The sequence below is a fragment of the Salmo trutta genome, chromosome 14 (assembly GCF_901001165.1).
Source record: "Salmo trutta chromosome 14, fSalTru1.1, whole genome shotgun sequence".
Lineage (NCBI taxonomy): Eukaryota > Metazoa > Chordata > Actinopteri > Salmoniformes > Salmonidae > Salmo > Salmo trutta.
In genome coordinates, this window is record NC_042970.1 from 21,831,983 (window position 1) to 21,847,122 (window position 15,140).

The 15,140-nt window shown below is 44.7% G+C and overlaps 1 protein-coding gene across 2 annotated transcripts; it reads right to left on the minus strand.

Moving 5' to 3' along the window:
• Positions 1-612: 612 nt before the first annotated feature.
• On the minus strand, positions 613-13,055 carry taf4a (TAF4A RNA polymerase II, TATA box binding protein (TBP)-associated factor). Of its 2 annotated transcripts, none has more exons than XM_029774889.1 (16): positions 12,813-13,055; positions 11,883-12,683; positions 10,537-10,685; positions 10,255-10,401; positions 9,552-9,665; positions 9,191-9,313; positions 6,853-6,942; positions 6,505-6,699; positions 3,873-4,008; positions 3,671-3,782; positions 3,386-3,555; positions 3,142-3,272; positions 2,929-3,054; positions 2,717-2,773; positions 2,480-2,599; positions 613-2,275 (listed from the first exon to the last, which is right to left on the minus strand). In XM_029774889.1, the coding sequence occupies exons 1-16, from the start codon at positions 13,036-13,038 to the stop codon at positions 2,108-2,110; spliced, it is 2,865 nt and encodes a 954-aa protein (XP_029630749.1). In that variant the 5' UTR covers positions 13,039-13,055; the 3' UTR covers positions 613-2,107. The 2 variants fall into 2 exon arrangements, with proteins under 2 accessions (XP_029630749.1, XP_029630748.1); XM_029774888.1 differs by having other exon boundaries at positions 3,662-3,782.
• Between the last annotated feature and the right edge of the window lie 2,085 nt (positions 13,056-15,140).

The following is a 15,140-nucleotide window of genomic DNA, read 5'->3' on the forward strand; positions in this document are numbered from 1 at the left end:
GTGGAAATTAACAGCACAACCATTGAACAGAGTGAAAATAGAATGAATCAGTATTGAAAGCTGCAGCTGGCCATTATATGAATTGTTCTGCATGCATGTTGAAGCTGGTCACAATCAGTGTAACATCAGGCCTATGTCCCAACAGACACTCCGAATGGTGTAATTGTTTCAATCCCCCAGTTGTGGTGAACGTTACTTGGCATCTGATGTAGCATCTGTTTCCAATACGTCAGGCACACTATGCAGCCCATTCCTGTCTTTTAATAATAGTGGATGACTGAACCGAGCCGAACCGACACAGAACAGAAGGACAGACTGGTGTGCTGCTGTGTCTGTCTGTTCTGTTGAGCTGGAGGACAGATATTGATGATGACAAATGTTGGTTTTATAGATGCTAGCAGACAGGAAATGAGTCAGGAGAATGTGAAAATGTCTCAATCCTATTGGTTCAAACAGACGATTAGGACCACCTAAATTAAAATGAGCTACATGGAAAGTCTGTACAGTATATTGACCTTGCAAAACTACAGATCTACTACTAACACTGTTCATCCAAGATCTGCAATAACCAAATAATAATTTTATTTCATAAACTGAACATGCAGACGTCAGTGATGTAGCATTGTCCTCTAGTGCATGAATATGAAAATATTTTGCACTTTTATTGAAGGAGTTTATTATCTTACAATCCTATACAAAACCATTGCATTTAAAAAACTTTAGGTAAAATATTTACATATGAACATGTGTCTGTGCAAAATGTACAAGAAATAAGGGAGACATACAATGCTCCCCCTTACTTTGATTTCTCTGTAAGAGACAAATATGTAAAGTAACAGGTACCGAAAAATCTTCATCTAAAATCAAAGTGATCAGGAAAATATACCACAGGCCAGGGCTGTCCAATGGGGCATCAGAACAGAAGCACAGATTATTGAACAGATAGGACAGCTTTAAAAATAATAACATCACCATTCATACCTCAGAATATCATCAAATCTAGGGTTAGAATAGAAGAATAATGCAATGATTTATAATAATTAAGTTATTTGAGAAATGGTAGAATACATGCAGTCCAATAAAACTAATAAAAATGAAACTTTCCTACATGCATGTGCACAGCTGTTTTGTGGTGACAAAGGGGTCTTTGAGTTGTCTATTTTAAAATAGTTTTTACTATTGTTGAAATCCAATAATTCATCACTGCAAATACCTAAATTACCCAAAAATGCATAAAAAAATATTAAATCATTAGAATACAATTGTAGACTATCAACTCATTCCCTCTAAAATACACATTTTCACACCTTAACCCATGCAGAAACACAGGAGATGTGATCTCAAAAACACAAATGGAGACTGAAAAGAAAAACATGTTTGATCTGATTACAGAATATAAATACAAGACATTGAATTCAAGACAAGCTCAAACAGAGAAACTAAAGAGACACATCGACTGCTTCAGATTTCAGAATGAATCACTAGACTAATTGCTTTGCTGTTCAACATTATATTAAAATATATGGCTTCTTTTGTCAGGAAGGCAAGAAGAAATCAGAAGTGTTCAAACTAATTCAGAGGCCAATAGAATACCTATAACAAGATAAGGATAATTGTTCTTAACAATCGCTAGAAACACTGATGATTAATTATTAAAAATATTTTTTTCATATAAACAGAATTATAAAATTAATTGACTTTTTTGTAGAATCGGTTTGCACACTACAAAATGGCCTTCCAAGTAAAATGTATAATAATGTGTATTAATTTATTTACAGTTTCATTAAAAGGGGATTATAAAACAAAGTCAATAAAAAGGAAATAAAAACAGTAGAAAATGTGAGTTCCAGGATTGCTCTGATGGAAGGTGGAGGAGTGTAGAGGGAGTGGTCGGGCCTAGAACCAGATGAAGAGCGAAAGGACAACCAGAGTATACAGGAGAGACAAACGTTCCAGTCACTTTAGTTAGCTCCATTCACTTTGGCCTGAAGAATCTTGACATCATTGTATTACTGTCCTCTTTATCCAATTCTAGGGTACAGCCCTATTTGAGGGAGTTGCTTTAGTGGAGGTTAGGGTGACAGCTCTCTGGTCTGGCTCTCGGTGTCTATTTGAGGAAGCCTTTGTAGAGGAGATGGGAGTGACTGGTGTCTCTCTCATTCTCCAAACAGAAGAGCAGGTCCCTGAGGTTGACACGCGTGATGCGCTGGCGGATAAACTGTCTGGACGCTCCTGAACTACCACTACCAGACGCAGAGGGACTGGACCCTGAGCCCTGAGAGAGAGATGGGGGAGGGAGAGTGACAGTCAGAGAGAACAAGAGAGGGAGTTTGAGGTGGAAAGTGAGAAAGTGGCAGAGAGTTGAGGGGGAGTTTGAGGGCAAAAGACAAATAAAAAAGGAGACAGAGAAGATTGTGATTTGACTACATGAAGAAACAACCCACAACCACACTTTGAGAGAAGGTGGAGACCATGTTACCTCAGCTCCAGCTGCAGCGGCTGCAGCCTCCATTTTCCTCTTCTTCCTGGGGCCGATGGCTGCCAGCGCCGTCAGGTTAGCTTCCTTCTGTCTCAACTGAAACAGCTCCTGCTGCTGCATCTGGAGACAAACACATATACACGAGATAGGCCTACATAAACACACCCCTACTATGGACACTTCGGTGACACGTATTTTGTTATGCCAAATTCTCATAACCCTATCCATCCCTCTTACCTCTTTGGCCTTCTGTTTCAACCGCAGCTGCTCAGGGTCTTCTTGACGAGAACGAGACTGAAAGGACACCCATCAGAAAATAGATCGGAATGTGTTAACTGGGTCTCCAGAATAAAGTAATTAATGTCCACCCTCTCACCATTAGTGGCCCTAAAAGTCTAATATAATGGGAGTGATAGTGGAATAGGTCTGTGCTGAAACAGCTCCAGTACCTTTGCTGCCTTCATCAGAATCTCTCTCTCCTGCTCCTCTTTCCTCTGTTTCTCCATCTGATCCAGCTGCTCAAAGAACTTGATCTGGGCACGCATGTCGCTCGTCTGCTCGTACCGACTGTCCTCCTATCAACACATACATTCATTCACCATAAAGTACCAGACCATAGGAACACATGCTAAAGATGCAAATATGCACAAAACTGTACAGACCTTGAAGTTGATGTTCCTCTGCTGGGCCACCTCAGAGACTTTCTCCAACAGGTTCTGCAGCCTGGTCTGGGAGGCGTGGGACACGTAGTTCACTACCTCCGGCCCCAGATCACTCACACCAAACTTCTTACCTGAGGAGAGGAAACACTTGCAGTCAGTGAGGATCTAGGGAACCAGTGTGAAAGCTAAGCTCAAAGGTGCATCTTTCAGTGTGTGTGTGTGTGTGTGTGTGTGTTAGTCTCACCTATTTCCAGTATTCTTCTGGTCAGTGTGGAGGTATGGAGGAAGGCCTCGTCCTTACAGGACCGTGTCACCGCTCCCACCAGCTCGGAGTTGGTTGCCAGGATACGGGCACTCTCCTCAGACAGGTTAACCCCAGCCATAGATGCCACATCATTGATGTCATCATCATCCCTGGACACAAAAAAAAGCTGTCAGCCAGGCAACAGCTACATAACTTTTCAATCTTTCATTTTAGTTGTGATAATTGTCCCCCTACTGGTTTGTGGATGTGACATACATAGCTGACCTGAACGTGCCCCCAGCTTCCTTCAGCTTGTTCTTCTGAACTGCAGTGGCCAGAGAGGCAGCACCAGGAGACGACTTAGATCCAGTCAACACTCCAGGCTTCACCACAGGGACTGGGAGATAGACAGGAGTCAGAAAGAGATCAGACAGATATGATTTCTTGGTTTCTCTTTTTGTATCACATTGTCTCCTCCCCCACTCACCTGTCTGTAGCTGTTTGAGCTGAACCTGTGGCTGTCCCAGCATGATGTGACTGTGGGGGGGCGGACCTCTGAGGGTCACCATGGGGGTCACCTGAAGAGGCCTTACCATTGCCCCCTGCTGCTGAGGCTGGAGCACCTGATGGTTCAAGGTTAGGGGTCAATGGGGCAGTTGGAAAGATGTAGGCGGGAAATCCTTTCATATACACTATATATACACAAAAGTATATGGACACCTGATAAGAGAATGATCTAATAAAGGTAAATGAATCAATAAACCATGATGAATTATTAGTCTTCCCTGTAGCTCAGTTGGTAGAGCATGGTGTTTGCAACACCAGGGTTGTGGGTTCGATTCCCACGGGGGGCCAGCACAGAAAAAAATGTATGAAATTGTATGAAATGTATGCATTCACTACTGTAAGTCGCTCTGGATAAGAGCGTCTGCTAAATGACTATAATGTAAACATGTAGTCATACAGCATGGTTAATGAATAATCAATGTAATGATCAATGTAGGGATCGATTGGTCTGATTAGTTCCGGAAAGTCCAGGAACCACTGGAGAGGGAAAGAAACGTGTGTATGCAATTAGTATAGAGAGCTACAGAAGCAGATGGTCAAGGGAGTAAAACTTCAAAGAGTTCCTAACCTTGAAGGAAAGGAACAGGCTGAGCCAGAATGTGATTAACAGCGTGAGAAGTCAATGGGGGTTGTAGATCACCAACAGATTGTGTGTAAATGCATGTGCGTAAGTAAGCAAGAAGTATATAATGACTGTTTTGTTATCCTGACGCCAGAACGTTCTCATGAATAAAGCTGCAGAAAGCTGAGTCCTTGCCTAATTATTTTAACCCATTGTCTTACAAACCTTGGGCATTAGTCAAGGCGAATTGATTATTGATTGTTATCATCAAGATATAAAATTCCTTTAACAACACCGCCTTCAAACAATTATTTCAGCCACACCCGTTACTGACAGGTGTATAAAACCGAGCACACAGCCATGCAATCTCCATAGTAAACATTGGCAGTAGAATGGCCTTACTGAAGAGCTCAGTGACTTTCAACGTGGCACCATCATAGGATGCCACCTTTCCAACAAGTCAGTTGTCAAATTTCGGCCCTGCCCTAGCTGCCCTGGTCAACTGTAAGTGCTGTTATTGTAAAGTGGAAACGTCTAGGAGCAACAACGGCTCAGCCGCAAAGTGCTAAGCCACACAAGCTCACAGAACGAGACCGCCGAGTGCTGAAGCGCGTAAAAATCGTCTGTCCTCGGTTGCAACACTCACTACCAAGTTCCAAACTGCCTCTGGAAGCAACGTCAGCACAATAACTGTTCGACGGGAGCTTCATGAAATGGGTTTCGATGCCCGAGCAGCCGCACACAAACCTAAGATCACCATGCACAATGCCAAGCGTCGGCTGGAGCGATGTAAAGCTCGCCGCGTTTGGACTCAGGAGCAATGTAAATGCGTTCCCTGGAGTGATGAATCACGTTTCACCATCTGGCAGTCCGACGGACAAATCTGGGTTTGGCGGATGCCAGGAAAACCCTACCTGCCCCAATGCATAGTGCCAACTGTAAAGTTTGTTGGTGGAGGAATAATAGTTTGAGGCTCTTTTTCATGGTTCGGGCTAGGCCCCTTAGTTCCAGTGAAGGAAACTATTTTTTGTTTGTTGTACTTTTTACCCCTTTTTCGTGATATCCAATTGGTAGTTACAGTCTTGTCCCATCGCTGCAACTCCCCTACGAAGGTCGAGAGCCATGCGTCCTCCGAAACACGACCCTGCCAAGCCGCACTGCTTCTTAAACACTGCTCACTTAACCCGGAAGCCAGCCGCACCAATGTGCCGTCCAGCTGGCGACCGAAGTCAGCTTGCAGGCGCCCAGGCCCGCCACAAGGAGTCGCTAGAGCGCAATGGGACAAGGAAATCCCGGCCGGCCAAACGTCCCCTAACCCGGACGATGCTGAGCCAATTGTGCATCGCCTCATGGGTTTCCCAGTCATGGCCGGCTGTGACACAGCCTGGGATCAAACCCGGGTCTGTAGTGACGCCTCAAGCACTGCGATGCAGTGAAGGGAAATCTTAACACTACAGCATACAATGACATTCTAGACGATTCTGTGCTTCCAACTTTGTGGCAAACAGTTTGGGGAAGGCCCTTTCCAGTTTCAGCATGATAATGTCCCCGTGCACAAAGCGAGGTCAATACAGAAATGGTTTGTCAAGATCATTGTGGAACAACTTGACTGCCCTGCACAGAGCCCTAACCTCAAGTCCATCGAACACCTTTGGGATGAATTGTAACGCCGACTGCAAACCAGGCCTAATCCCCCAACATCAGTTCCCGACCTCACTAATGGTCTTGTGGCTGAATGGAAGCAAGTCCCCGCAGAAATGTTCCAACATTAGTGGAAAGCCTTCCCAGAAGAGTGGAGGCTGTTATAGCAGCAAAGTGAGGCCCAACTCCATATTATTGCCCATTATTTTGGAATGAGATGTTCAACGAGCAAGTGTCCACATACTTTTGTTCATGTAGTGTACTTCTAATACTACCGATTTTAATAAGAGTAAACAATGAGATGTGATTATAATCTATCACTAATAATAGCAATATGGTGGTATAGTACCATTTGGGTAGTCTGCCCCTGTTTGCTGATGACAGGCTGGAGGTGTGGTCTGATGGTTTGGGCTGCAGGGCGCAGGGCTGGGCTGTCCAGTACCACCGTGGTGGGGGTGGTGGCAGGGGCCTGCTGCTGGAGCCCACTGTGCTGGATGAAGGCTGCCGAGTCTGGGGTGAGCTGCCGCAGGGCAGGAAGGCTCCTCTGGAGGACAAACAGACACACAGACAGAAAGGCAGAGATAATTTGATCATTAGGCAGAATAGTTTGGTGGGTAAGCAAACTGGTGGGTGGGTGCTGAAGACTGGGTCATAACTCGGTTTTGTTTATTCAATGGTGCGTAGGAGGATTCCTTACCTTGAGGAAAGGCACGAGGTAAGGCTGAGGTGAGGAGTTGAGCTCTCTGTATAACCTGTTGGTGAAGTCCTCGACTTCAATCTTCCCTTCCTGTTGGAAATGAGAACAGACCATCAGTTCCAAAGAAATATGCAAAATGTTAATCATCAGATTGCAATCCCTGTCTATTGTGATACTCTCAGCAGCTGACACCAACAGTCCTGATCTCTACCTGGATCCCATCAGTGGTGTGTGTGGTCTAGAGGTGGCACCACCCAGAGTGGTGTGGCGGAAAAAAATTCTGGGGCCTGTAGTTTTTTTTCTGATCTGGTAACCTAACCCGGTAAACCTCTAGACCTTATACGGTATAATGTGATTAATCTGTCGTAAAAAGGTTTAATATGGGCTATGATGGGACCAGAGTTTTTCTAAATCAAGTCACATGGTTTAAAAAAAAATTCTGGCCTTGGGAGGATGAAAACTCTGTCAAACTGCAGCAACCTTGTACTTGTTCATAAGAACTATATTTTAAAGAAGGACTAGGGGGGATTCCTATTCAGACCTCTTAGAAAGCAACCTATTTGGACAATACAACACACAGGGCTGAGTTTGCTTCATGCAGGTTTGCATTGTGTAGTCCTGCCCTATGCAACTGCAGGCCTAATTAAAGATTTATTCAGTCTGTCAGCTATTGTGTTTATTGATTCATTCCAGTTAATAATTTTGGATTGAAAAAGTCTAGGTAAACTAGTCAGCCCAAGTTTTAATATACTGAACAAAAATATAAAAACGCAACATGCAACAATTTCAACGATTTTACCGAGTTACAATTCATATAAGGAAATCAGACAATTGAAATACATTCATTAGGCCCTAATCTATGGATTTCACATGACTGGGCAGGGGCGCAGACATGGGTGGGCCTGAGGGCATATGCCAACCTACTGGGGAGCCAGGCCCAGCCAATCAGAAGGAGTTTTTCCCCACAAAAGGGCTTTATTACAGACAGAAATACTCCTCAGTTTCATCAGCTGTTCGGGTGGCTGGCCTCAGATGATCCCGCAGGTGAAGAAGCCAGATGTGGAGGTCCTGGGCTGGCTGTTACACGTGGTCTGCGGCTGTGAGGCCGGTTTGACGTACTGCCAAGTTCTCTAAAACGACGTTGGAGGCAGCTTATGGTAGAGAAATTATTAACATTAAAATTATCTGGAAACAGCTCTGGTGGGCATTACTGCAGTCAGCATGCCAATTGCACACCCTCTCAAAACTTGAGACTGTGGCATTGTGTTGTGTGAAAAAACTGCAGATTTTTTTTGGTCCCCTGCACAAGGTGCACCTATGTAATGATCATGCTGTTTAATCAGCTTCTTTATATGCCACACCTGTCAGGTGAATGGATTATCTTGGCAGGATCACTAACAGCCATGTAAACAAATGTGTGCACAAAATTTGAGAGAAAAAAGCTTTTTGTGCGTATGGAACATTTCTGGGATCTTTTTTTTCACTTCATGAAACATAGGACAAACACTTTACATGTTGCGTTTATATTTTTGTTCAGTATATAAACCAAATTTGATCCGATTTACAATTTCTCACAAACAAAATGGGCTACAAATACACAACGTTACCACTTTGTTTACCCTGGCCAGAGGGACAGGGTGCATAGTAGGCAGTTGCTGTTGTTAGTAGCCTACAGTTGATTAGACTAAAAAATAGTATTATTTCCATACAATACCGCATGTCAGATGGCTAATGTTTAGGTGTATAGGCTACTACATTTATGGAAGAGTTTTTGCTTTTATTTTAGCTTTATTTAACTAGGCAAGTCAGTTAAGAACACATTTTTTATTTACAATGACGGCCTAGGAACAGTGGGTTAACTGCATTGTTCAGGGGCAGAACAACAGATTTTTACCTTGTCAGCTCGGGGATTCGATCTTGCAACCTTCCTGTTACTAGTCCAACGCTCTAACCACGAGACTACCTGCCGCCCCACAGAGTTTTTGCTTGTGTCTGTCGGGAGTGATGTGTTATCACGCTTGCTAAATAAATACTGGAAGTTGAGATAACGCCTTAAGCTTTGTGCCCAGACCATGCGACCTGCAATTTACTTGAATCTGATTGGTCAAGACACGTTAAGAGCCTGAAGCAGCATTCCAATGTGAAGGCCAGAGAAATTCTGCGCGAGTTGTCAACTCATGAGGCAAAACCGTAAAAAAACAGCACTTAACACTTTGCATCAATATATTTTATTAAACTAAATCAAAAGTGGTGTGACGCTGCCACACCTGATTGAAAAGTGCGGTGGCAAATGCCGCCTCGCTACATGTTTTCCGGCAGCCCTGGTGTGGTCACTCACCAGGAGATCTTTGACCAGGTCTTTAACGTTGGCGGCAGTCTCTGAGGACTGCTTCCCGCTGGACGCCAGCTTGATTAATGTAGACAGGAAGTTCTTGCATTTCTTCACATTCTCCATCGTCTCCTACAGCAAAATAAACAGGGGGCAGCCTTAGAAACAAAGTCAAGCTCCTTAATTCAGGAACCATCATGGGCTCTTACTTCATCAAAAGCCATCATATCCTTCTAAATTTGCAGTATTTTTATTGTTTACCAGAGACCATCAAAGCACTAGAAATACAGCTATGGTCTAGCAAAGGAGCATTCCCTGAACAGAGGACCTAGCCCCGACCAATGGGGGTGGGTGGAACCTAGTTCCGCACCGTTGCAAAGCGTACAGTGGTCCCGGGTGATGCGGTGACGGTCCTCTGGGTGGCCCCTGGTAGCGCTGTCCCCATAGAAGTGCCTGCAGCAGCACCTACCACAATCATGGGACTCTGGGGGGGAAATACACACATCATGCAGGTTGTTATATTCAATGCACCATAAGCCAGATCAAATGTATGACTAAAATAGTGAGCTTTGAGGAGACACCTCATTGAAGGGGAGGAGAGCTATAGCATGGGGCTCCACACACATCTATCCAGCACTGGCCGACAGCAAACACTCTTCAGATCCCTTTAAGAGAGGACCCAGTGCATACAAGACCTGAGAGAACTGAAAAGGAGTCAGAAACTGTTGGCCCGGGACAAATCAGGCATTCACTGAAACCACTGGCTGTGATAATGAGTGTGTGAGAGCCTGCAGCTTGCACTCATAGTAGATACACAGAAAACACACATACACACACACTAAACTGACACACCAGGAAAGCACTCTCAGACACAAAAGGGGATTCAAGCTCAAAAGAGATGCCTACGTTACAGAAGCGCCCCTCGAGAGAATTAAAAAAAAAGCACGTTTCACATGACTGGTGCTGTTTCTGCCTTCTGCTAAGGCCCTACTGTATAATATAACCTACTGTGTGCATCCTACTACATCTCTCCTGCTCTGCTGTAGCCCCCCACTGCCTGTCCCCCACTGTACCTGTAGGACAGGAGGCCTCTGGAGTGTGGTGGTGACAGGAGGCTTCTGGAGGGTGGTGGTGACAGGTGCAGAGGTTGGCACAGGCGAGCCCTGCTTGATGATAGTGGTGGGAGTCACCTGCCTAGTGAGGATGGGCGTTCCAGGAGCCTGAGGAAAAGAGGAAGGTTTAAGACTAATTTAACCTGGAAGGGAATGATCTGAAAAGGGGGGTGGCTGGTGGTCTGATCTGGAGAGTACTTTTGGGGGTAGCTGGGCTGAGGTGACCTTGTCTATTGAACAAACCTGGACTGAGGTGATCTGGAAAGGAGGAGTGCTGGTGGGGGTGGCTGGGCGGGGGGCCATGACTCCCTGGGATTGGGACTGCATCTGAGCCAGGGTCTGCTGGTGGATCATCAACAGCTGCCCACTCTCACTGCGCACCAGGACCATACCTGTGGGAGAGAGAAAAGGTCATTCGACTTCCCCTAACCGTCCTGTCACCATGTTAGATTCCCTTTACAACACTTTGTAACACTGTAATACATTTGTAACAACACTCCTCTACATCAACAGAAGAGGGATTCTATAGAACAGGTAGTACTTGGCAGCAGTTTAGCTCCGATTCCCACATCTGCTAACATTTAGCTGAGAGATAGAGCGCTGGATAAGGGCCATAAACACTGTGCCATTTCATGCTAATCAGTCTTCCTAAAGAAGCAAGGCGAGACAAGGCGGCAGAGTTCCATACAGACCGAGGCGGCAGTGTAAACGAGTCACGCTGTAATCTACATGGTAATGCATCGGGACACCGTGCCTCGCCACAGGGGGATCAACACTGACTACGCCACAAGAAGGGTCTCAAGAAAAAGACTGGCTGCATTACAGGCACAGCTGGTCCTGTATTCACAGAGAGCTCACAGAGGACAGGACATTATACACACACTTCTTAGACAGGCTGGCACATAGGGCAGCAACAGTCTCCACTTCTGGTGGTGGTCGTCATTATCATACAGCATACAGGTAATACTGTAGTAGTGCTCTTACCAGGCCAAAACGGTATGCTGTACTTGCATATGTCATATCCCTGTTTGCCTTCCCTTATATCTGTTAGTGTTTATGAGTGATCAAACTTTTTACTGTGTAGGCTAAATGTTACATGACAGAATAAATAAAGCATAGGGATAACAGAAAATATATTGACAAGCTAGTATTTGATTATCTACTTGTCATACATGAATTTCCATTTCCTGAGTGTTAACAAGAGTTGACAGGAATGTTAACAGTGCACAGGCAGAGAACAGCGCAGCATAGACACAACAGGAGCGCGCTTGGGAGGCACAACAGGGCACTCTACATCAATTCAATGAACAACCAAGACAGATCAGCAGGGAAAGTTCGGGATTTTCTGTGCAAATGATGAAGCAATGAACAACCAGTAAGTTTTATCCCTTTGATTGACGGGTCAACATCATCAGAGAATAATCAATGAAGCAGCAAGTATACTATTACAACACCAAGTCTGCAATATACTTCTATTTGACTGTCTTTAAAACGATGTGTAGGCATAAAATTTTAAATACCAGAACAATATTATGTTTTCGTATATTACGTTTTTGTAAGTATTTAATTTCAAAGCGAGACAAGCGTACCTGGGGGAAGTTGGATGTTCTGAACGTTGGGCTGGTTCGGAGATGTCTGGGGGTGCCGAGGCGCCAACACTTGTTGCGCGATAGAACGGCTCCCTCCCGGGCTCGCAGCTACTGTCACCGGAGTGGAAACCCTCGGTGCGCTCTGGAACGACGGGTTCGTTACAGCACCAGGAGCAGTCTGTATGATTGTTTTGGGCGCCTCTGCCATGATGATGTGCGACCCCGCACTGACAGCCACAGAAGTGGGCGACTGACCATTGTTCAGGCAATCGAAAGGCAATCCCGCATTAGGACCATTCATCGCTGTACCCGATCCCGCAGTTTGCATAGATGGCCTCACAATATGTGATATGGCAGGTCCAGTGCCCAGACTCATAGCGTGAGACGAGGTGACAACATTCTGAGAGTTCACGAATGATGCCTGGCTGATAGTGGTGTTCAATGAAGGTGGCATTACTGCACTCGCATGTCCTTTTGACAACCCCGGCCCGTTGTTGACAACTGTGACAGCTACCGAGGCATTGCCGCTACTCGTGCAACTACTTGACAGCGGTGTCCCACTGAGAGAGACAGCGCTTCCTGAATTGTGACAGTTCAATAAACTGCCTCCATTCAAAGTTTGAGTTGCGGAAGAGGATACTTTCCCCCCGTGGTTTGGGACAGGAGTTATTATACTGGCACTGACAGCAACAGTCTTTCCTTGGCCGTGTCCTGCTGATGAGTCCGACTCACTCGATGAGGCATCCATAGCTGAACCCTGGAACCTCGTATTACTAATGACACCCCCTTGCACTCCAGCCCCTGTTGTGGAGCGGAAACAAGGGTGAGAGAAGGGGGTGAACAATGCTAAGTAGGTACTCACAAGATAAACTAGTGTTTGCTTTCGTTTACACTTGAAACAACAAGCAAAACAACGTTACCACAGCATACCTGCTTTAGCAACCTCTTGAGCAAGTCCCCGTTTGTTCTGCTGGACATTAGCATTAAACCCTGTCCCGGAACTGGCCATGTGTTTAGCGACTGTCTGGCTACTTGCCTCAGGGCTCTCGTGACCCGAAAGCTCGGATTCAAGAGACCCCACAAGATCACGAACTACTTTCTCGTCCACCTCAGCGTTAAAGAAAACCTCATCTAGCAAATCGGAGCCTGCCGCCATCTTCACACTGCTGCAAGCTTTGGAGCGTCGAAAGTGACGCGCGCATGCGCAGACTACATGCAACGTCACCCCACAGAGATTCCAAAGTGCTGTGATTGGTCGTTTCCCGGTGATAAAGGGCGGGACAAATGGCTCCTGACTGACATTACGAAGGATGTAAGGGCTGAAACAACACTGAACAACAACAGCTAGTGGGGAGAAAATCAACTCGATAGTACATGTTGTATGACGCGTATTTGCGATCATATTCTAGCCAAGTGATTGTGGAATTACTCTACGCTATATATTCGATGATGAAATTATGGGTAGCGACAGGATTTTAACCATACATTTAGACAAATTCCCAAGTGGAGTGCTACTGTGTCCTATGCTCTGGGGCTTCAAGATGGCTACGCTGTTTTTGTTCAGCTAGTTTGGAGCGCCACTGTAGAAATGCGTTTAGCCACGCCTCTTACAATACAGTTTTTGCATGCTGTCAAAACCACATGGGGAGTGTCAACACAGAGGAAAAGTTGGGTTCTGTGTAAAATACATTTATGGAATTGATAAAACTTGAGAATTTGCTGTTTTTGATAGGAAATTCCTATTGTTAGGCATGTGTATGCCTATATATCCTTTTTGTCTTATTTCATTTATCTGAACAAAAAAAAACCAGCTCACAGACAATGCATATCTTGGAGACAAGTAACCTAAATGTAAATATATATATATACAATTAAAACAAAAAAATAAGACTATGACAATATGTTGAAGGCTATTTATCTGTGCCATCATTGCCTAAAAACCTTAGCCCATGCCCTAAAAGGGTTGGTTTCCCAGACACAGCTGCCTAGTAGTATTTTTCAAAAGCACACTTAATTGAGAATCTCCAATGAAAGTGTATTTTTTTTTGGCCAGGACTATGATTAATCGGGAAATTGTCACTGAATGTGGTTATAGACGAAGATGAGCACCAGCTACAGATTTTTTGTGGTTCATTTATCCCACAAATAGGGTTGTGTGTCTCCCCTCAAAGATAGAGAGGAGAAAATTGCGCACAAAAAACCCCCATGTTAAACAGATTGGTTTTTAGATGCATGAATGACTGAAAAATATATTTAACATTCCACAGTGCATAGGACACTTGATGCCCCATCAATGATAGGCCTATATGCCATGGGTAGCCTAAATCCATATTGAGTTGTCAGAAAATGTTTAGGCTATTCCCTAAATCCAACTTAAACATTGCTCTCTAGGCCTATTAAAGGGACGTGTTGCAGTGATACGACAATCATTTAATTTGTCTTCTAGGCTATAATTTTAATGGACATGTGTCCCCCAATTGGGTTTGTAATATAAAGCACCAGCTTTAACAAATTGTGCACCTGCTGATACATTCGAGTTTGGTGTTTGCTTCAGGGAATGCTCAAACAAGACGGCTTGTGTTGAGAAGTAGAAATAAAAGCTACTTAACAGCAACAATGAGCACTGGAATACCTTATAGTGGAAGTAAAATAAATCTAATATCCAAGACCTGTCTGCCCTTGACCAGCACAAAAACATCCTGTGGCGTTCTGCATTAGCATCGAATTGCCCCCGTGATATGCAACCTTTCAGGGAAGTTAGGAACAAATATACACTGACAGTTAGAAAAGCTAAGGCTAGCTTTTTCAAACAGAAATATGCATCCTGTAGTACTAACTCAAAAAAGTTCTGGGACACTGTAAAGTCCATGAAGAGTAGGAGCACCTCCTCCCAGCTGCCCACTGCTCTGAGGCTAGAAAACACTGTTACCACTGATAAATCCACTATAATTGAGAATTTCAATAAGCATTTCTACGGCTGGCCATGCTTTCCACCTGGCTACCACTACCCTGGTCAACTGCCCGACACCCTCCATAGCAACCCGCCAAAGCCCCCACCATTTCTCCTTCACCCAAATCCAGATAGCTGATGTTCTGAAAGAGCTGCAAAATCTGGACCCATACAAATCAGCCGGGCTAGACAATCTGGACCCTCTCTTTCTAAAATTATCTGCCGCAATTGTTGCAACCCCTATTACTAGCCTGTTCAACCTCTCTTTCGTGTCATCTGAGATTCCCAAAAATTGGAAAGCTGCAGCG

What these genes read in the sequence shown, in the direction of transcription:
- taf4a (XM_029774888.1), bottom strand. Translation starts at nt 13,038, where the DNA reads ATGGCGGCAGGCTCCGATTTGCTAGATGAGGTTTTCTTTAACGCTGAG. An exon ending in AGGGGCAGACTACCCAAATG is followed by an intron (nt 4,009 to 6,504) that starts GTACTATACCAC and finishes TTGAACCATCAG; the next exon opens with GTGCTCCAGCCTCAGCAGCA. An exon ending in GGCACGTTCAGGTCAGCTAT is followed by an intron (nt 3,556 to 3,661) that starts GTATGTCACATC and finishes TTTTGTGTCCAG; the next exon opens with GGATGATGATGACATCAATG.